The sequence below is a fragment of the Empidonax traillii genome, unplaced genomic scaffold (genome assembly GCF_003031625.1).
Source record: "Empidonax traillii isolate 1590-97213 ecotype Southwest subspecies unplaced genomic scaffold, ASM303162v1 scaffold14:size4059594, whole genome shotgun sequence".
NCBI classification, from domain to species: Eukaryota; Metazoa; Chordata; class Aves; order Passeriformes; family Tyrannidae; genus Empidonax; species Empidonax traillii.
Genome location: NW_020955207.1, coordinates 3,171,629 through 3,194,665, shown reverse-complemented (window position 1 = coordinate 3,194,665; position 23,037 = coordinate 3,171,629). Strand labels below are relative to the sequence as shown.

Genomic DNA, 23,037 nt, shown 5'->3' with positions numbered 1-23,037 from the left:
ATATTTTTTTCTTTCTGAGAGTATGTTAAAACTTAGGAAATGCTAATGTGTTCTTTTCCATTCTGTTGCTTTTTTAGCTTCCTTTTTTTGTACAGCTAAATGTGGTTTCAAAAATGGTGCTCCTTGCCCATAGTTGGCTTCTCCATTACCTTTTCTAATGAAAGCCACTATTTCATATGAATTGGGAGCGTAATTTGTAAATGCAGGGAAAGTATGCCAAGAGTTCTACAGTATTCACTTTAGCTCCTAAATGCTATTATTAGTTTGCAAGTAAGCTGTAGAGCCTGAGGTGGAAGCTGAACAAACTGCATTCATCACACATATAGTTTGATATTGTCAAATGTAAAAGGGTGAAGTCCATATTTAGTTGCTTAAAGAACAAATGTGAAAACTGACAAGCTCCCAAAAGCTTCTATGAGTGCCAGAAGTTTTCAATACGGATTTGGGAGTGACATGCAGGATTTCCAAAAGAGGTCTAAAGGTGTTTGCATCCATCTCCCAGTAATGTTTAATCAGAGCTGAGAGCCTGAAGTGTTTTGAAAATCAGAGCCTCCCGAACATAGCTCTGTGTCTGTGCTTTTTAAGGATAGAAAGGTATAACATTTTTGGGTTCAAGGAAAGACTGGACAAATCCACAGAAAATAAGTCTATCAAAAGTTACTAAATTAGGGGAAATCATGCCTAGTTCAGAAAGTCCCTAAACTAAAAGTAATTGGAGTCTGGGGAGGCCTTAGGGGGAAGCATTGTATATAATTGCCCTTTTCTAATTCTACCCTGGACAGCTGAGAGAGACAAGGAGTATAAGCAATAGGCTGGGAACAATTTACTGTAGGAAGGAAAGGGAAAGATCTTTACCCATGTGCTATGTCTTGTTAGCATAAACTGGGAAATGTCATGCTCCAGTGTTGGGGAAAATTGGTGATGCAGCAACACCCCTCCATCCATTATGTCCCAACAGAGGAGCAAATCACACACAAGCCCAGCTAGAGAATTGGTGCCTGCAATAGATTTCAAAAACTTCCAAGCAGAAAGGCTGGTTTGTTTCAGAAAGGAAAAAGAAGAAAAAGAAAAGAAAAATAGAAAAGGAAAAAAAAAAAAAAAAGGAAAAAAAAGAGAAGCAAACCATAAAATATGATGTGATTGAAACTCTCCCAAAAGGAAATAAACAACAACCCAGAAGCTAAATATGGCAGGAACTCTTTTCATGTTGACTGTCTTCTGCAGTCTTGTTACACCCGGTATTTAAGGTTTATTTCTAGGCCAGCCAGTTTTTCTTACTGGCAGTGCCTGAGTTATCGCACACACTCTTTCAGGGTGCAGATTTATTTTTTAAAACTCACAATTTTAGCAAACCTTTCAAGAATGTTTTACACAGTGATATCAGAGAATCAGTTATTCAGACTGTTTTTAGGTGGATTTTCCCTCCTCCATTTCCTTGGTTATTAAAGAAAACAGCAAAATTTGGATCAGACATTCAGCTATCCAGTCCAAAATACATTTTTAACTGCATTGCATCAAGTTGACATATGACGTGTCACGATGTAACATAACATAAAACAACATTACTCCGCATAACACATGAGAAATTAAAAATAAATATTTCCTTTGGATCCCATTGGGACTATCAATTTTACTTGCACATCTCTAAATTATGTTTATTCCTCTCATGTCTTGCCTCTTAGCCACTTGCTTAGGTGAAGAATCAGCCTTCCCCTCCCAATAGGTTGGCTAATAACATATATAACGTGCACATTCTTGGTCTTTAGAAACACAAACAAAAAACAGTTCTTTCCTCTGGAATCCTTACTAATGTTTGGATAATTTGTTGTTGTTGTTGTTGTTGTTGTTGTTGTTGACAGTTTCCTTGTTTTCATAAAAGTTGTGATTACATTAGAAGAAAAATTAGAGATAGAAAAGCTGAAGTAGAATCTGAGCTGATAATGTCATGTATCTTAATATTCATCATGCAGATACTTAGATGAGTGCATAAGGAAATCAGAAACGTGTTAATGTGATTTAGTAACAGGTAAAGTCAGATCGTCTCCATATGAAATTTATAGATTTTTTTTTTCCCATTGGTAAAAATTACATTGGTGATTAAAAGCTGTATGGTTCCTGCCAATTTATGGAAAATCAATTAATCTTTCAGTGAACTTTGGAAAGCAGTTGTTAACATCCTTATTGGTATCGATGGGCAAAAGGAAACTCACAGAAGTGCAAAGTTTTAAAAGCACCCTTCTCGGTTTTCAGGCTCTGCCGTAAGTCTGTCATGCCTGTTTTCCAGAGGAGGTGATCAAATACGGTTCATTTTGACTTCTAATGGAGCTGTCAACATGATGTCCTTGAGAAATCGAAACTTTTGGTCCCTAGTTGCCAGACATAGTAAAGAGGGCTAATAATGATGCCAAGATTAGTTACTGTCTTAGCTAAAGGATCATGCATGTGGCTCGTTAGGGGTAAAGTACAAATCACCCAGGTACCAGATCTGTGATAGCACTGCACCATGTGGTGAGGGGAGACTGACTGAGATTAGGCTTTAGGAAGACCTTTCTCACAGTAGGGACAGCCAAGCACTGCTACAGGTAGCCAGAAGTGGCTGTGGAGTTGCTGTTACTACTGCTCTTTAAGAGCAGGTTAGACAGGTCTGTAAGGAATAATATAGGTACAGGTGATTCTGCACTGCAGCTGGAGAAGAAGGTAATGTCTCTTGGGGTCGCCTTCTGCCCCCTTTTCTGGGTCTCTATGTAGGTTTCCTTGGGTGCACTTTACAGCTAGAAAAACTCCAGAAAGATTATAGTTGCTTTAGCATAACACTCTACCTAGGCTGAAAAACCCTGCTGAGAAAGGTGTATTGTGTAGTTAAAACTGCATTCCACTCAACCGAAGGAATTCCCTTCCCCTTCTTCATATCATTCATGTCCCTTTTTTTTGTAAATCAAATTTGCCTTTTTTAAGCTGTTTTTTCAGGCAGGCCATTTTATTTGCATTTTTTTCCTCCAGTGAATAAATTGTGTTCCTTGTTACTCTCCTCTCCTTTAATTTTTGTTTTTAATTTTTTTTTATTTGACACTCACAACCCTCTGATTACTGGGTCAAATTGTCCTCCCTCTAAAACAAGCATCATCTTTCAAAAGCAGCCTTAGCCCATGGGTGTCCAGCTGGCAGTGGCAGTGTGCATTTCTTTGCCTTCAGACTCCTTCTCAGGAGCAGTGAGATGTGGTTAGAACCTATTGTTATACCAGAAGGCTGCTAGGCAAATAAATTTATTGCTGTCTTTGATTGTGAGGCAATTCAGTCAGTTGATGGGTAGCTGCAGGGGAACTCAGCATCACTGTCAGGAGTGTGGAAACATTCTGCCTGTGAGCTGTGACTTCTCCAACTAGTGTATGGCTGCAAACATCCATAAGAAATCTCCATCCACTTGTAATAATGCAAATAATTGGTAGAGACACCATGGTCTTAGGTAGTTATTGCTTTGTGTTAGTCATGTAGTACTGACTTCTAGTTGGTAGCGTAGTAATAATAGCTACTACAATCACTTATGTATAAACAACATAGGCAGTAGCTTGTAAAACTGAATAAAGATACTGTTTCTACAGATGATTTGGGGGGGGGGAAGTAAACATGCCTAGTTTAAAAAATATATGATATTTATAAGTGTGCAAATGTAAAATATGGACAGAACCAGGTCCTGCTGAAGTGGTCTTATGGCTTTTAGTTTCAGGGAGTCACTGAAATGTGAAAAATTTCACAGGCATTGTAATAACCTAAACTGTTCTGATGGTAGATTATTATTATATGTTTCAGGGACAAAAGTGCAGGTTAGTCTTCCTATGCTGCCCCAGGAATCAACTGGCCTTTGGTTCCCACCCTCTTTGGGAAAGGCTTCTACTAAAGCCATGAAGCTTTTGGTTTTAAAAGATGTATATATTACTAGTGGGTGTCAGCCAAAATCTGCCCTGTAGAGCAGGTAGATTAGGTGAGAGCAGCATCCTCTGAGTTCTTATCAACTGTCTTTTTCAGACTTTGATTGATCCTGATATGGCGCTTTTGTTTCTCACTCACCTGCAGAGCCTGGAGTTTGCACTGTATTTGGAGACCCTCACTACAACACTTTTGATGGACGGACATTTAACTTTCAGGGAACATGTCAGTACGTTTTGACAAAAGACTGCTCCTCCTCTGCCTCGCCCTTTCAGGTGCTGGTAAAAAACGATGCCCGTCGGACCCGTTCTTTCTCCTGGACAAAGTCAGTGGACCTTGTGTTGGGCAGAAGCACAATCAGCCTCCAGCAGCACCTCACAGTGAAGTGGAATGGGACCCGAATCTCACTACCTTGCGAGACACCACAATTTCAGATCGATTTGGATGGTTATTTGCTGAAAGTGACAACCAAAGCAGGTAGGGCAAGTATATGTGTGTATCTGTGTATGCTTGTGTGTGTCTTCTTTCTCCCTGAAGAATTTCTCAAGTTCAACAAGAACAGTAGTCAGTAAAAAGGCATGATAGCGGTAATAAATATAGTCATAAATCTTTAGAGATCTTAGGAACCCAGAGTGCTTTCAAAATTCCCGCAGCCCACAAGCAGACAGAGATCCCAGCTATGAGTTTGAAGTCTGCAGGATATTTGCTAAGCTATGTTTCATTCTGCCACTGACAATTAACTGTCTGAATAGATCAATGTACCATGATTTTCACTTCCAGTAACTTAAAATAGCTTACAGAGGGTGTGGTGGGTTTACCCTGGCTGGATGCCAACCAAATGTGCCCACCAAAGCCACTCTGTCACCCTTCTCCTCACCTGGACAGGGAAGGGAAAATAGAGTGAAAGACTTGTGGGTCAAGATAAGGACTGGGAGAGATCACTCAGCAATTACTGTCGTGGACAAAAAAGATTCAACTTGGGAAAATTAGTTTAATTTATTGCCAATCAAGTATGGGTAGGATAATGAGAAATTAGGCCAAATCTTAAAAACACCTTCTCCCACCAGGGGAGGTGCAATCAGTTCATCACACATTGTATCTGCCAGTCCTTCCTCCTCAGAGGGAGGACTCATGCTCATTCCCTGCTCCACCATGGGGTCTCTCCCATGGGAGATAGTTCTCTACAGACTTCTCCAATGACTCCCTCTCATGGGCTGCAGTTCTTCATGAACTGCTGCAGTGCGGGTCCCTTCCACAAGGTGCAGTCCTTCAGGAACAGACTGCTCCAGTGTGGGTCTGCCACGAGGTCACAAGTCCTACCAGCAAACTTACTCCATCGTGGGCTCCTCTCTCTGTGGGTCTACAGATTCTTCCAGGAGCCTGCTCCAGGGTGGGCTTCCAACAGTGTCACAACCTCCTTCATGCATCCTCTTGCTCTGCTCCAGCATGGGGTCATCCATGGGCTTCAGGTGGATCTCTGCCCCCCGTGGGGGACCCTCATGGTCCTCCACAGGCTGCAGGGGCACAGCTGCTTCACCATGGTCGTTGCCATGGGCTGCAGGGGAATCTCAGCTGTGGCATCTGGAGCACCTCCTCCCCCTCCTTCTCCACTGACTGCAGGGTTGTTTCTCTTACACATTCTCACTCCTCTTTATGACAGCAGTTGTACAGGGCTTTTCTTCCCCTTCTTAAATATTTTACCTGGGATGCTACCACTGTTGCTGAAGGGCTCAACCTTGGCCAAGTCCACCTTGGAGCCAGCTGGAATCGGTCCATCTTGGAGCCAGCTTGAATGGGCTCCTTTGGACCCCCACTGGCCTCCATGGGGGGAAGCTTCTGACAGCTTTTCACATAAGTCAACCCTGTAGCCCCTCCATTACCAAAATCCTGCCATGCAAACTCAGTACACAGCATCATCATTTAATGCTTACAGATAAAAATAGAGAGATCAGTTCTGAAACAAAACATTCAGGTTTTTTTCACAGTTGCAACAACATATTTTGCAGTTTAAGTCAGCAATTGTACAAAATCATAGTTATTAATGGCTGGAATGAGTTTAAGCTGTCAAAGTATGGACACATTTCACCGGGGCTACCCAGCCAAACGGAGGCCCTGGTTTGAAAACCAAGGCCTAATTTGCTGTTCAGTGCCATCTTGTTGGGCTTGCTTTGTGCCCAAGTAAGAAGCTGTCTGCAAGAAACAGAGTCTATAGCACCAGATGCAAAAGGAAATTAGAAAATTAAGAGAATCTGGAACCTTATTTCTAGAAAAGGGAAGGGAGATACCAGAATCTCAGCTCTTTTGAGTCCTAGAAAATACTTTAATTGTCAAAATGCTAAACCAGAGGACTTACATTTGTTTTGATAGACTGTTCTGAAACTATAGTATCCTTGCATAGATAAATACTGAGGGGAAGTTAAAAATTTTCTCATTAGCATGTGTTAGGTACTACTGTAGTCCTGAGAGATTTCACTTGCACAGTGAAGTACTGTTTCAGTGAGAATACTATTTGCTGTTAATTCAATTAAATGCCATGTGAAAGCAGTGAAACCAATCTTTCTTACGGAGTGATATGGTCACAGGCATGACGCATAGTCATACTCATTATCTAGCATAATTTTTTTTTCAAGGGGGACACTAGCACCCACTGTTGAGCCGAGAATTTAGACACCTGTTCATATAGCCCCTAGAAATGTAAGTCTGCATAATGTGGATCCCAGCTCTGGGCTCATTCCTCAAAGTGGCAATGCAGATTTTTGTGGCTGTCTGTAAAATGCACACAAGTTGACCATTATTCACAACTTCTAATTAAAAGCATCTTGAGGGTTTTTCTTTGCAGCCAGCTGAACACCATGAATTCTGGCGATGTGGATTTCATTAGCCAACCACAGGCCAGGGAAGGGTTTTCAATTGAAGATGAATGACAGCTTATCCTGCTGCTATTCCGTTTGTCTCTGGTGCAAGCCTAATAAATGACTACACACATCCTTGTCCATGTGTTGGCAGAGGAAGTGCAAACATGGCATATGACAACATACCAAACAGTGTGTAATCACTGCAAATTATAGCCTAAATAATTCCTCCCCTTAACGGTGCAGAATCGGGTTTCTCTCACTGAATGCATCACGTTGGGTCAAGTCCTCCTTTCCTAAGCACAAAAGGCCTAGAAAGCAGCAGAACGGCATGGCTCCATTTTGCTGGGAGAGGACAAGCAGCAGAGAGGTTGTAGAAAGGAAGAATGTGCTGAGTAGAACTGGTTTAAATACAAGCATTTTGTTCCACAGGAAATTCTGAGTGCTGGGGGGAAAAAAATTGGAAAATTTTCTCTGTTTCAAAAGGAAACAGGGATTTAAAAAAAAATATATGCTTTCCCAGTGTAGGGTGAAAAAAAGAGGGGAAGGGAGGAGGTAATGAAAAATAAGCAAAACCACTGCACTAGAAGCAAAATTCAAAGTAAAATTGGGCTGAGAAATGCAGGCTCTGGTGGTTACAGCTCAGCCAGCATTCCCACGGCTTTTGGTTTTCCTTTTGCAGAGCTGGGAGCTGAGCCCTGGATAAAACAGGGAAGCCCAAAGCTTCAGGAAACCTTGTGGTCCCTGGCTACAGGGCAGTGTGCATGGCAGGGCAGTCCTGGAGTTTCATACCCTGATCGTGCAGGCTTCCAGGCAGCCCACCAGGTGAGCTGGCAGGGAACCAGCTTGGAGCCTTGCCTTGTGCTGTGTTGGAAGTTCATTGAATACGATATGTCTCCCTGAAGCATTTCAGTTCTGATGAATTGGCATTTTCCACTGAAAACCTGTTTTGTTGCTGAATTCCTCACCAGCTGTAGCCCTCGATGCCATGCAGCAGCAATCTTTGCAGTCTACACTGGCAGGTGCTCATCATGGGTGTACTTGGGGTGGTGTTGAGTCCTTATCTAAAATTTGTGTGCTGCAAAGACCAGAGAGTAGAGGTTCAAGGGGCTGGTATTACTCATCTATCTCTCCAGTGCAGAGACATTTTATTGTTGTTGTTTCTGTCCTGATCTTTTGCATGAAGCCACTTTGCTGAGGTTTTCTTTACCACTTTGGCACTAAATCTTTAGGGAAGAATGGTCTGCCAATTCTTGATTATGCCTTTACCATTAAAATCATGCAGAACAATTGATGAGAGCTCCCAGCTTGGGGATCTCAGTGTGTGATGTACATAAATCTTATAGGATTTTTTTTTAAATGCAGTAGAGTACATAGTGTGCCAAGTTAAGAAATCGAGTAACAAGTTGGTTAAACATCCTTCAAAGAGAGGGGAAAATTGGAAAACCCTAAAAAGTAACTCAGAGAATATTCCTTTTCTGCACATCCCCAGATGGGACAGATGTTGCATCCGCTGGCTTCACATCTCTTGGATTCTGATTCTTATCCAAGTGAATGGGAAACTCATCCATTTCGAGCAGGGGAAAGGGGGTTATAGCCACCAAGAAACTCTTCCACAGAATTTCTGTCTGCCGAGGAGACCATTTCAAACATTGATTTGTAGCGTAATCCTGTCTGTCACAGTTCTGGTTGATTTACAAAAACTAAGTTTTCTGCTTGTGAGCAAACAGAAGGCACACACTGCACAGTGAAATCAGACTCCAACAAAATTATCATACATGTAGGAATAAATACCCTTCCCTGCTACTCCAAAAGGAAAAAAGCTCCGTTATGGACAGAAACCTTTAGTCTGTTCATCAAAGCTAGAAATTACCCTTCCATCTGAGCAATTGCAGCAGAATAAAGTGTAATTAAACCGTACCCAGCTAGAGGAACGTACATCCTTTTGTGGTAGTTACACAGTGTACCTCTTGAATCAAATCCAGTAATCAAAACAAGAATCTCTAGGTTTAAAAATGGGCATTTTTGTATGCTGAGATGAAAAGCTATAATTTTATGCTATTTTTTGTCTGCATACCTGCATGCCTTTTGCAGGGCTACAAAAGCAGCATGTAACAATTAGTTTAACTTAACTCTCATTAAAGGGACACAAATAGGAAAATTTTAAAGTTAACCTTTCATAATTAATTTATTTTCACTGAAAGTCAGTAAGTCTTGTCTTGAGCAAAAAAGTAGTAATAAAAGGAAAATTAAGATAGAACTGTTAGCCAGTCTTTTCTGACTTCATTTAAAGTAAAGCAGGTTCTGAGGGAGCTTGTTTGGGGGAAGAAATGGAACACCACCTTAAAAGCTGTAGTTATTATCTGAAGAGAACTGTCTGAGAATTTGGATCTTGATGCTTTAAACTTTGAGAAAGTTTATATAATTCTCAAGTCTGAAGAAATCCTGGTTTATAAGTTAATGGCAAGTTTTCTCTAAATGCCAGCACGGCAGTATTAATCTTGTGTCTGCAAGTCAAGCTGTGTTTTGTTTTGTTCAGCGTAGTCAGAAGCAAAGACAGCTGGAGTTCGAATTTGTCCAGCAATGATAATGAATGCATGAAGCATCCTAAAAGGCAGCTTTCCCCCTTGCCACTGTGCTGGCTTCATTAGCAGTTGTAGTCTTGCACAATTTCTCAGTTGGCTGGGTGTAAAGTGTCTTTGGAGGAGGACACAGTGGTCCCATCCGTGCTGGGGTTTATTAGATAATTTAAAACTGATCTCAGACCTAGTCAGTTCAGGACATATTTGTGCTATCATTGCTAACCTAAAGTGGTAAGAAAACATGGTGTAATAGACTGTAGTGACAGGTGATGCAGAACTGTCTTCGCAGCCTTGGTGAGTAAATTGTTCCCAAAACTCCTGGTAACATGGCCATAATTGCCACTTGAGCCTCACCCTGTTTCTCTGTAGCCCGGGTTGGAGTTGCCGTAGGAGACAATGGGATCTGTTGCTAAAGGAAGGGTTCCAGCTTTGAACTGAGTCACTGGTATGTTAATTACTTACATGAGGATAGCACAGGATTTGGATCACATAGTGACAAGCACTGATTTACAAGAGGAAAGGGTGGCGCTAAGCCAGCCCACACAGCAAATGAAGAGAGCTGGAATGAAGCCCTGGTCCTGCATTGCAGATTGATGCTTCTCAGTATTCTTGGCCAGGCAGCAAGAAGAGGGTAAAATCTGGATTATCCTGTTTAAACCAGAGTCCTGTGTTTATCCTTAACTAATTACTGCTCACAGGTACCTCATGAGAGGAAATCAACATCAGCAAAATGATATGTGGTCTTCAGATGCAGGGTTACTGCAGACATGTGAAGTAGAAGGATTCATGAGACACTGGAAATAATTACAAGAAAAAACGTTTTTGCGTAGAGGTTAAGGACCAGTGATTCTTGGTGTTGTTTTTATCCCATATGATAGCAAAATTGTTTTCCCTTATGAGATGCATGTTTACCCCTCAAAGAATGGAATTAATTTAATTTTAAGTCACCCAGATAAAAACTAGAAGTTCACTCTCCACCTGATCTTTGGGACCTCTAAAATATCACTGGAAACAGAAAGCCATTCAGAGGGTAGCTCATTCATTCACTCTGCGTTAGACACTCATGTTGTGATCCAGGGCTGCCTATTTCTCTCTGTCAAAGAGAGAGGGCCCAGACAGCTGCCTTATGCTAGACATCTAGTTTTTAGATGGATACAGACAGATAAAGGGAATTTCAACCAAAAAGAGTAATTTTGATTTTGACGTACCAGAAGTGCCAAACCTTCCTGTAAAACAAATTGTAGCAGAGGGCTTATATCCCAGCCACTAGATGAAGGTTAGATGTTTGCTATCTTGTCACAGTGTTGCTAACTTGTGCAGACAACATCAGAAGGTTGGTCATTAATGCCTTTTGAATGAACAGTTTGAATTGCCTTCTTACAACAGTTTTAACCATCTGACATTTCTTTCTTATAATTTTTTTAACTCTCTTTGCTCCCACAAAATAAGGTACTTGTATTTGAACACTTGTATTCACCCAAATAAGAGAGCAGTGTCAGCTTTGTAGGCAAGAAAAGGATGTGTCCCTTAAGGTGGTCACTGGTGGACCAGTCTCATGAGGCATGGACACCTTTTCATGCCCATGGCCTATGCAATGGGTGACAGTGGCTGAAATTCTGGGCCCTCTATGAAATCAGCTGGCAATTTACCCTAGCAAATTCAATTTGCAGAATTTTGCAAGAGCCCTCTTTCAGTGTTGAGATTAGTTCTGTCTTGGCTTGGTATTTTTTAGGATAACCCCATTCATTAGAAAGGAGGAACAAAAATAAACAGAGGCGAGGGTGTACTGTAATTGACTGTGATTTAAGAAACACTGTATTGCCAGAGGCAGTTACTGGAAAATATATAGAAATCTAACAGCATTATCAGAACAAAGCCAATGGCTTTGTTCAGGTTCCCATGAACACTGTTTCACAAACATAAGGTGCAGTTTATCCTCAATTTCTTCTTCTCTTTTGTTTGTTTGTTTGTTTGTTTGTTTTGTGTGTGTATGTGCTTGTTTTTGTCTCATCTTCTTATCAGGCTTGGAAATATCATGGGATGGAGACAGTTTTGTGGAAGTCATGGCTGCACCACATCTGAAAGGCAGACTCTGTGGTCTGTGTGGCAATTACAACGGGCACAAGCGAGATGACCTGATTGGGGGGGATGGGAATTTTAAGTTTGATGTGGACGACTTTGCCGAGTCTTGGCGCGTGGAGTCCAATGAGTTCTGCAGCCGCCCGCAGAGAAAACCTGTACCTGAGCTCTGCCATGGGACAGTCAGGGTGAAACTCCGAGCTCACCGGGAATGCCAGAAGCTCAAAGCATGGGAGTTTCAGAGCTGTCATTCAACAGTGGATTATACCACTTTTTACCGGTAAGTATGGCTTGCTTTGGAGGGAGATACTGAGTTACTGTGCGAGGAGAAAAACCACACAGTTGGCCCAGTTTCAGCGGTATTTGAACACATGCACTGAACTGCTTTTGCTAAGAATTAATATGTAGGATTAGAGTTATATTATGGGGAGGTTTTGTGAGGCTGGAATCAGAAGAAGAGGGTCCTGAGCTAATAGACCCAAGCAGCCAATAGTGAGAAAGACAGGCAGAGCTGTGATCATCTAGAGAATAAGTACTTTCGGAGACTGAGGAAAGAGGGGGGAGAGACTTCAGAAAATTTTTGTAAACTGTGATTTTGAAGTCAGTTGTAAAATTGAGACTGACTTTAATTGATGTTGCTTGTGGTCCAGAGAAGTGTGACCCTGAGATTAGTTCAGTTGGTTGGAGCATGGTGCTAAAACCACCAAGTTCATGAGTTCAATCCCTGTTTGGGCTATTTGCTTTAAGAGTTGGACTCGATGATCCTTGTGGGTCCCTTCTAACTCAGAATATTCTGTGTCTTCCCAGAAATATTTTGAAAATTACTATATTAAAGCAGGAATATTAGATATGACTAGTACCTCTTGGATGGTGTAGTTTTTGGGTTGGAAGTTTGAAAGGAGAGAGTTAAAAGTTCCTTGCATGCCATCCTGCCCTGGAAGAAAAGAAAGACGGACGAGGATCTAGAAGCCTTGTCTGAGTGAATTATTTAAGATTTTTTTATCTTTAAAATACTTCCAGTCTAAACCACAAAGACATATTTTCTGTTCTTCGATTGGCATGAGTTTATTTACCCCTCACTTAGTAAATAAAATTGACTTTTCTTTTGATTGCCTGACATAAAAGATAAAAGCAAGCCGAGTCCCAGTTGTATGATGGTGGATGGAGCTGCCTGATCTCTGTGCTCCCAGCTTTCCCCCCGTGGACACATCTGCTAAACTATTGGACTTACTAGGAAAAGCTTTCTAAAATGACTTGATTTCCCTTAAGAATTGCCTTTCCTCTTCTTTTATAATGAGTCAGAATGACTTTTATCTACTCTAGCAGAATACGCCTGGGACTGGGAAATGCTAGAAGCAGCACTACAGCTTGTCTTGTAGTCTACGTGCCTGTGCATTTATTTTGCTGTAGTGTATTCCTGTGCTAGGTAGGAGCCTGGCAAAGAGTGAAAATTATATCCTGTGCAGGTTATAATGCTTTATCTTTTCCAATGGCTGGAGACACAGTAGAGAGCACTAGAGAAGCTAACACACACACACAGGTTCTGTTGAATGCGTTTAAGCAACATTCCCATCTCACTTCCACCTTCTTTTAAAGGTAAGTGATGACAATGCAAATGGAAAACAGGCCCAGAGAGATTTGTTTAATTTTGCAGTGGATTTTGTGTCCCTTTTTAAAAGTAGCTCATGATTAATTTAGCGCAATACACTTCCTGACACCACAGCAGAAAATGATTTATATTTTGGCTACAGCAGCCAGAAAAAAAAATTTCTACATGCTTGCAGACAAGAATTACTGTAGTGCTTTTCTCTTCCTTTAAAATTATGTCTAATGTTTGTCCTGGAAAGGCAATGAAATCAAACAAGTATTTAATTTGATTATGTTCTTTTCTAGAAAATTGTGTTTTTTCCTAAGGAAACTTTATGTTGAAACAACCATCATATTCTGTCAAAAGGAGCTATTCATGTTTCCGTTTAGATGTTGCCGTTAGAATGCTCAGCTCCCAACACAGGAATAAAAGACCATAATGTATAGTTAAATAATGGTATGTAGTAGAACGCTGCTTCTTGTTAGAAACTGATAAAGTTGTAGCAAGCAATGTAGTCAATGACCATCATAATTTTTCGTACTAGAAAGTTTCTTCAAGGAGGTAATGATTATGGGATACACATTCAAGAAAGTTCTGGAAACCTTTCTATCATTAATCTTTGCAGATATAAGTATGTATGTGTGTGTAACTAAGTATAAATACAAGTATTTCAGAGATTTGCTTTTTTCATTAATTTTTGTTCAAAAAATCCATTACTGGTGATGTACTTTTGCAAAAAATTTAAATTATCATTGAAAGAAATTTAAATTAGCACAGCTTTTTTTTCTAAGGTCTTTTGGAAAAGCATATTTAGTCAATGTTCTCTAATTTCAGGCTAGGTTTAAATAATATTTTTCAAATTCTGCTTTTCTAACTCTGAACAAGCTCCTAGCAGTAAGAAAAGTGAGGAGGAAGAAGGATAGAGTCAGATTCTTGCATTTTCTATTCATCTTGTCATTGAATTGAATAGCTTCTCAGTTTTTACCCTCCAATATTAAGTATTATGGAATTTTTCCATTTGAAATACTGCATTCTTGAGAGTTAACCTTTCTTGGTCATTTTTGCCTATATTATCAACCTTGCTTCATTCTCATTATGCTGCTCGGGTAGTGACCTGCTGTTAATCAAAATTCTCAGAAATAGAAATAAACTCAGCAGGAACATTACAAATTAGGGTGTGTTTTCTCCAAAGACCAAAAAAGGCAGTGAACAATGCATGGCAAACATTCATCTGACATTGTGTTACTGAGGAGATATCTGTGAAGATGGTGTTAAATTCATTTTAAGTCTTGTTCTTTTTACAGCTGTAGTTTCTCCTTTTGTTAGCCATCCTAAAAACCATACAGCATGATTGTCATGACTGTTAAGTGAATAGGATATAGTTCATATTTTAAAGAGTAGAGGCCTCGCTGTGTATTGACTCCTGAGCTTGACCTTGGGAGATGTCTGATGCCTTAGGTTGTGCACCTTGCCCTTAATCCTTTTCTTTTGGTGTCGTGACTTTGGTGATTTGCGTTTCCCTGCAAAGCACATGGTAGAAGAAAGCACAATGTAAGTGTGCAAGAAAGAATAATGAAATAATCCTGACTGCAAATGAACAATTTTAGCATCTAATTTTATACCACTCTTTTAATTTTTTGTTTTGTAACTAGACACATTTTATGCGGTTTTAATTGTGGTTTGCTTTGTTTAGTTTTGGGCTGGTATTTTTTTGTTTGTCTTTAATGCATTGCTAATTGTTCAGTACTCATGAGTAATACTCTAAAAATAACCCTTAGGGTTTAACTTTTTGGAGGCAAGTTCATTAAGCAGGGAAACAATTTTGAATTTCCAGGACATTTTGGTAAAGCCTGTGGGAGGAACTGGCTAGCAGTTAGCATCATTACCATTGTCCGTTGTCTATTTTGGTATTTCAATATGGTTAAGCATCCTGGATTGGTCCTTGCAAAAAGAAAAAGAAAATAAAACCATGTATGCAATTAAGCTTGCACTCCTAAAGCTGCTCTTGAGTATAAACAGCAATAAAAATAGGTGATACTATCTCAATATCTCATGCTGCTGTAACCAGAAAAGGCTCTATCACATTCTTGGGAAATACTGTGGTACCATTTAAGCTCTTGGATGAGGATTTGGGGAGCTTGGGGGACTTGAGGAAGCAGAAGAGGACTTTCTGTGCTCTCCAAGCCCCTACTCCATGGCTAATCTCATTGTGTATCCTTGAACAGGGTTGGGGCAGGGGCCTGGAGGTCACTCCAGCCCCGTGAGGCTGTGTGGAGCGGTTCCCCAGAGTACCCCCATGCCTGCTTTGCTTTGTCATGACTGACACCTCTCAGGAGCCTCCGTGGGAGGCACAGGAGCAGGCGGCCCCTAATGGGTGTGGGGACCACAATGAGAGGGGCACTGCAGTGCTGCTTTATACAGGGACGTGTTGGGCTGCAGGAGACACTGTAGGGGAAGACATAGGACTAATACTCCTAGAACACCTGCCCTCACTAGCATCTGTGGTTTCCTAGTAGATTGTTGGGTTTTCTTTAAAGCTGAAATCAACAGATTTGGAACATGACATCAACACGATGTCAGTATATCACCTGTCTCTAATAGACCTACACAGCAGCTGAGTTCATAAATGACTAGTTAGACAGCACTCAAGACTCTCACTACTGCCATAACTTCAGAAAAAATTTCGGTGTCTTGCTTTTGCTATGCAGTAGATTTCTGTTTCAGATTGGAAAATCTGTGTGCCTCATGCTTAAGTATTTTTATTGTTATTACTCTTCCTATTATTATTATTATATATTTTAATTGATGCTATTATTGGTAATATTATGTTTTTAATAGACAATAGCATGCAAAATAGTTAATTACTCTTTTTCTCTCTTGTAATTGACCTAAGAGATCTATTTTTCTCTCAAACACTTGAATTTAATCCCATTCAATATTTTATGGCAAGGATTAATTAACACAGTAATAGCATAATTTGTTTGAATCTGTTAATCACATGCATTCAAGAACTGCAAATCTACTTTATTACACTTCTCATCCTAAATGTTGCTTGAGATGTGATGACATTACTCCATCTATAGCTTTTAGTTAATCAATTAATGAATTCCTGTTTCAGTTAGCCAAGTAACTTTATACAGGTAGCTGCTGAAGTCTTGCAGGTTTTTAGAAAATTTCTACTTAACTAGATAAAATATTATTGCTTAAACTTAGAGCATAAATTGCAATGTTGTGTAGTTTGTTGGTTCTCTATTATTAAGTTTGGCAGTTAGGCCATAAATGGCTGCAGAGAGCATGCAAGCCATTGCATTGCTAAGTTAATTACAAACTCTGTTTAAAAGGTTGGGACCAAGGGTTTGTGGCTTTTAAGCAGAAGGTTTGAAGATTTTTTTTCCTGTTGACAATGATGTCCTACAGCTGTAAAATTCATGTGGTTATGCCCCTATGTTCACTCAGCAGGATGGTACAAAAGAAATGTAGGCTGAAGAATGACTTCAGAAAATCCTGATTCAAGTGTTTAAGGGGTGGGTGGAACTGGCATCTCTGGAACTCTCAGTTTATTGCCAAGGGTGCATATTACAAAATTCTCCCCGAGAGATTTTCTGGTCCTGGCTGTGCATCTGAGCAGAGCAGTTGCCTGTGCTGATCCTGCTGAGGCCAAGCTGCTTCAGGGCTCCTCTGCTGTGTAAGTGAATGGCAGCTGAAGCTCTTGCTGCTCCTCAGGGTGACTCTTGTCCTGGCTCCTGCCCCTAAACCACCCCAGGGCAGAGCTGGCCTATGTCCCCCTTCAAGACAAAGCCAGTGGTGTTGACTTGAGAAAAGGACTGATAGCATGAAGCCCTGACTGGTCCCCTTGCAGACTTGGCACAGAGCAGGGGATGGCTCTTGTTTCCACTCGCCCTCGTGCTAAGATTTGGATGTTTCTGTGCCTGTCAGACTGCCTGCCTGAAGCTGGCCCTGAGTTTGGGTACTAGCAGTAGTGTAACCACAACAGAGAGGAACTCAGGAGGAAACAATTTATGCAGCTTCTTGGGCAAATTGTCACTGAGCAGCTGTACAACCCAGGGATCTTCTGGTTAGAAAGGAATTTAAAAATATTTGAAATAATAATAGGGGTTTTTTTAAAGCAAATCTGTACCAGGATATGAGTTTTCTATGAATCACAGAATTACAAAATGGATAAGGTTGAAAGGGACCACAATGGGGTCATCTGGTCCAACTCCTCTGCTCAAGCAGGGTCATCCTAGAGCATAGTGCACAGAATTGTATCCAGATGGTTCTTGAATATCTCCAGTGAGGGAGACTCCACTGGGCAATCTGTTCCACTCCTTAGTCACCTGCACAGTGAAGAAGTTCTTCCTTGTATTCAGGTGGAACTTTCTGTCCATCGGTTTATGCCCGTTGTCTCTTTCCTATTGCTTGTCAGCCTCTGTGTCCCCAACCCTTCCAGGAACACTGGTGCTTGGGAAACAGTTCTCTGTGCCAATCTTTCCAGGCTGTCTACTGCCTTTACTTCATGCCCCTATATAGATTGGCATTATTCCCCAAACCACTAAATGTCAACCTGTGCATCTTGTGTAAGGCTGTGATGAACTTGCAGGGAAGAGGCACTATGACTTAAAGTGCTGGTGACTGACAGTGCTAACAAATGAGAGAAAATGGACTTCGTAGGGTCCGCTGCATTTCGGGATTTCTAGCAGCAAGCATCAAACTGTCGTGCTTATGTTCTAAGGGTAAGGAGTGCTGCAGAAATGCTGCATATATGTAAGTCTATGGCTCACCACTGTTTTAAATCCCCTCCTTGAAGTATTTTTCATCTGATAAAGCCAAGAGTGAGGGAGTGCAAGCTGCCAGAAAAATACTGTTTAGATTTAGAAGTTTGGATTTGGAAAAATGGGTTGAGTGGTCAGAAAATATAAATCTAAAGCCAAGCTGAGCTCAGTTATCTGCAGATCATGATTCCTCTTCATCTTTCCCCACACCCCTGCCTCTGGTGGGGTATTTTTCACATAACCAAGTCCCATCCACTTGTCTGTTCAGAAAAGTACCTTAGGAATTTGAGGCTAGAAAACATTCTTCTCTTTGTATCAGTGGTTATTACAGCTGTAAAACATTGAAGCAATGCCAGAGGATTCACAGATGTCTCCTTTCCTGTTGAGGTACTGGGAATTGGCGGGGGGGTTGGGGGTGGGGATTAGGGTGGAGAGGGCTCCAAAATCTGACAAAACAGTGGTGTTGGATAGACACCATTCACCTGAGACTGTCCGTGGCTTGCTTCCAGCTGGGAAGTGCATGCTTCCCCAATGACCCAATTTGTGCTTCCCTATATGGAAAATTAATGAATTTTTTTTTTTTTTTTTTTTTTTTTTTTTTTTTTTTTTTTTTTTTTTTTTTTTTTTTTTTTTTTTTTTTTTTTTTTTTTTTTACAAAGAGAGATCTCTTATAGGAAAAACAGATGAAGCAGCATACTACTGTGTGATTAAAACCCTGGAAGTTTCCTTTCCTTCAAAGCATGGCATGTCTGGAATGTGTTTGTTTTGCTTAGCTAAATACATGATCACAACCCTACCTGTCCTTTTACAGTAAATGAGAAATTATTTCCTACTGGTTCTAGGTGCAATATGAGGCTTCTTTTCTCACTTTTCCAGGGGAAAAAAAAAATCAATTTATTATTATTGTGCATGCAGATATATAGAGACTTATAACAAAAACCTGCTTCTGCCTAGTAAAACTTCAATTCTTTCCAGTTTATTACGTGGTTCAGTGAAATTCAAGTCAGGTGTTTCATAACCAAATGCTGTCTTCCTTGTTGTCCAGTGTCTGACAGATGTGAGACTCTTCATGTGAAAATGTAAGGTCAGTTTGATTGAGATAAAAGTAATCCTGCAGGAAGAGGGAGGAGTGGGGTAGACATCTAACAGAAAAGCAGGGTACCCTAAATACCTTTCTTATTTGTCAATATGGACTGCATTCTCAGAACTTGTTATTCCTTGATTATCTTTAAAAGAGGTTTGGTAGGCTGATTTTGTTTCTTTTTTTACAGTGCCTTGGAGTCATGAGGTAAAATCCTCATTCATTTAAGTCAATGGGAATTTTGCTGTATTTGGGTGATGGGGTTTCATCCTTGTGACTTTTCCTGTTCCATGCAGATTTACTGAACTAATCTCTTGCACCGGTTAGTAATCCTTGTTTCACCCTCCCGCCATGTGTTGTACCACAGACAATTTAAGAAAACTTCAGCTAGTTCAGAGACAGCAAGTGCATTCTTCACTGGATTCGACAAAACCCCTCACATTTAAATTAGGGCACCCAGATCCTGTTTGCTTGCCTTTTTTTTTTTTTTTTTTTTTTTTTAGGGGAAAACTAAGGGGTGGCTTTCCAAGGCAGAAGCCCAATTTGTCTGGCCACAAGAAATTGAGAGATGCTTTTGGTGTTTCACTAACTTGAGTTCACTTGTGGTTCTTCTTGGCTGTAAGGAGTTTGTAGAATAAGCCTGCAGTGCTAGGGGTATTTCAAAGGGGTATTGCTCAGCTATTTCAAAGCCTGTCTGACAGGCTTTTAAACATGCCCTAGGCATAACTTTTTAAATATAGGGTTCCCCATTGTAAAAATCCTTGTTAAAGCTACAATATCAAAATGCCACTATTTCACAGTGAGTATAAGCATGCCCTAGGACTACCATAGCAAAACACAAGCACATCCCTGTTGCAAACACCAATAAATAGTTTTTGAAAGGGCTCTTTTCCATTCTGGAAAGCACCACTGACATTTCAGTATTACAATATAATGCATGATTTTTGAAGAGAGGAGAGCAGGTGTGGAGAAGAACTGGTAGAAAAGCAGAGTGATATCCTCCCTTGTGGAAATATTTTAAAAGACACCACCTGCCATTTGGTGTGATTTGATGCACTACCAAAGAAAAAGTACTTGCTACACTGAACTATTCTTTGTAGCTGCAAAAATAAATCTCGTATTTGGAGAGATACTGTTTGGAAAACTTGTCAGCATCATCAGAGGAAATCACTCTATGTCTCTGTCAGGTACCACAGATTTTGAACTACAGCTGCTACAAAATCCAACACCTCTGTTCGATCTCATTTTAATTAACCTCTAAGACAGGTTCTCGGTGGGGCTTTCTTTGCTAGTTTGTTTTAATTTAATTCTAACTTTTTATGTTTTAAGCTTTATTGCAGTATCGATTTTAAATAAAATTCAGAGATATTTAGCTGATGGCAATAGGGCTGTTTCCGTAAATAAATAATTCAAGAAACCAATCCATCAGATTTCATATTCTGCCTGGGGCAGAGGCTAGTAAGTGTTGCAAGGAAGAGGAAACCCATCCATGCTGTATCTGGCCAACCATGCCATGTCATACATTGGGGAGAAATCCCTTTCAGGCCCTTGAGATGATCAGTTTACATCTCATAGCATGAAATTTTAATTACCTTTCCTTTAACATGCAGAACTGCAAAGCTACTATATTTCAGCTCCCATTTTAAGCCACCTGCAGTATATCCTGCCTAATTAGACACACAGCAGAGATGAACAAGGGTGTTTATAAGCAGGAAAATGAGATGAATTTGTGGGAAATGTTTTAAAAATAAGTTTAACCTAATCCTCCTGTTATTCTTATGAGTTCATTTATGCTTCTGGCAGGATAATCAGACAAAGCAAGACGTGAGCTGTGACCAGCACAAAAAAATCTTTTTGTAGAAAGTTTGCCTTAGGAAGATTTTGATAGCTCCAAGCAGATTATCAAGCTTTCTCTCGCTGTCATTTGGAGAGCTTACTTGATGCATGCGAGTGGTCCATTCTGGAGACTTTATGCAGGATAGATTTAACTGAAAGCTTTCCTGTGGGTGTTTTTAACAGCTGTAGGTTTTTCCTTCAGTTTTTTGTGTGTTTTTTTTTTCTAAATCTCACAGGGCATCCAAAAAATTTGGGGTGTTTCCAGTCTTTTGAGATCTCCATGGACCTCTTCATTATGTCACGTTTTAAGTAGCTGTCTGGTATAAGGTAGCAATCCAGGGTATAGGCAAATCTGCTTTTTTCCTATCTGTCCCTGTAAAGGCTCACTGTACTGATAGGCATGTGAGGGTCCCATATTCCACACTTGCTCTCTCAAGTGTGCAACTGGTAGTGTGTAAAGCAATTAACTTTTAATTCTTCAAGCCTCGTTTTTCTTTCGGTCTTCACAGCACATGAAGAAATCAGTACTTCACGTTACTGATGATTTACACAGCCTCTCAAACAAATGCAGCACAAACCATTTTGGGGGACCTCTCCTGCTGCCATCCAACCTGCAAAATGTTCACACCCTGGGCAGTGGAGCACTGAGAGCAAGAGCAGATCAAGCACCAGGCGCCAGCAGTGTGATGAGAGACAGATGCAGGTCTTGATTAACTGCGGGCACACACGTCCTTCACAGCCATATGTTGCAGGGCAAGTGCTGGTGAGGGCTTGGGCCATGACAACAAAGGCTCATGACCCCCTGTGGCAAGTCTTGGCACCTGAGGATTTTTGTACCCTAGGGTATTGCACCACCAGAGAAAAGAGCAGAGTCAATGGGAAGTTAAGACAAGAATGGGTGGCACAGATGCTTGTACTTAGTCAGTAATATGCATTTATCCATCTTAAATATTTACCATCACAGTACTTAATCTTGGATAGGGTACATGGCACAGTCTGGGTGTGTGGGTATGTGTGTGAGGTTCACCCACCCTGCAAACTCTTGAGATGATGATTAGAAGCTCATGTGTGTGGCCGTGCTCCCATAATTAACTCTGTCTTTGGTGGATTCATCAGAGCAGGCACGGACTTAGGAATATTTGTCAGTGCCACCCTGGAGCAGGGGTAGAACTAAAATGCTACTGGGTCCAAAATACACTATAAAGATTACCTTCCTCACTTACAGGGAGCAGAAGGGTTATATTTTCACCCAAATGCAAGGCTCTGCACATGTGAGAGCAGGTGCTGTGATCCCACCTCTTCATCATGATGTGCAGAGAATGAGAATATTTAAATCTCTCCCTGACTCTCCCACTTAAGCCAGTTGAAATTAAAATTGCTGGGGAATGTGCTGGGAATACTGAAGGGAGTTGGAGCCATATGTTTTCTTGCATTCCTGGGTACTCCTACAACTAACATTCTGTTTACATAATATTCCTGAAACATAAAAGCTAAAATAAATCTGGTATGTGAAAATTAATAACAAGTAATTTCTCTTATGATCAGTCCAGAGGCAGCTGTCGTAAGTGTTAAGGTATTCAGACAGCTGATTTTTGTACATCAGCTCTCAAGTGAGGTATGCAGTTTACAGAGAATGACTGCTTAAGGTTATGTAGTCTATGAGTACAAGAAGTAAGAGGCTGTTGAGGATGGTGGATACCATGGCAGCAAGGAAAAAGTTTACAAAGTTCATTTCCTAAGTGCTCCTTCTTAGTGCTTTACATTTTCAAATTGCAGTGTAAACATTTAATTTTCACTGTACCTTGGTTTAAAGTTGTTGAAATGAAGAAAGACTTCTTTGCTGTACAGGAAGCCAAGAGCGGAGTTGAGATTAAAATGTGAAAATGTCTGGTTCCTGGCCTCAAGCTCAAGTCCTTCTGATGGGATTTAAGAGGTTTCACATGCACAAGAAGTGAATTGTCTTATTCTTCTCTGAGCAGAAATTCTCAAACTTTCAGAAAAAAGTGTTGCTAGTTTTTTTAAGAAGGTGCTAAATCTTCTCTGCTCCTTTAAGGCCCAGTTAGATGACAGCCTCATTAATATTCCATGCAGCAATGTGTCTTTGGCAAGTAAGAACCTAAAAGTAAGTCAAACCCTAGTAATAAATTGAGGCATAGACTATAAAACACTTGCTTTTGGAGCAGGAGGAGTCGATATGCAAGAAGACCCCATACTCTGTTTTCAGATATCAAGGATTTGGCTGAGGTTTGGAAGCTCACTTTTGTTGTTCTGCTCATCAGTCTGTCTACATGGTTTTTCTCTGTTGTATGAACTTTTCAGCCCA

General features: G+C 40.6%; 1 protein-coding gene across 1 annotated transcript in view; it reads left to right on the top strand.

Annotated features, from left to right (window-relative positions):
• Positions 1-23,037, top strand: part of BMPER (BMP binding endothelial regulator) — a 150,313-nt gene that overhangs the window by 94,447 nt on the left and 32,829 nt on the right. Inside the window, 2 exon segments of the mRNA XM_027892182.1 lie at positions 4,072-4,401; positions 11,381-11,717. Coding sequence (XP_027747983.1) covers positions 4,072-4,401; positions 11,381-11,717 — 667 coding nt within the window.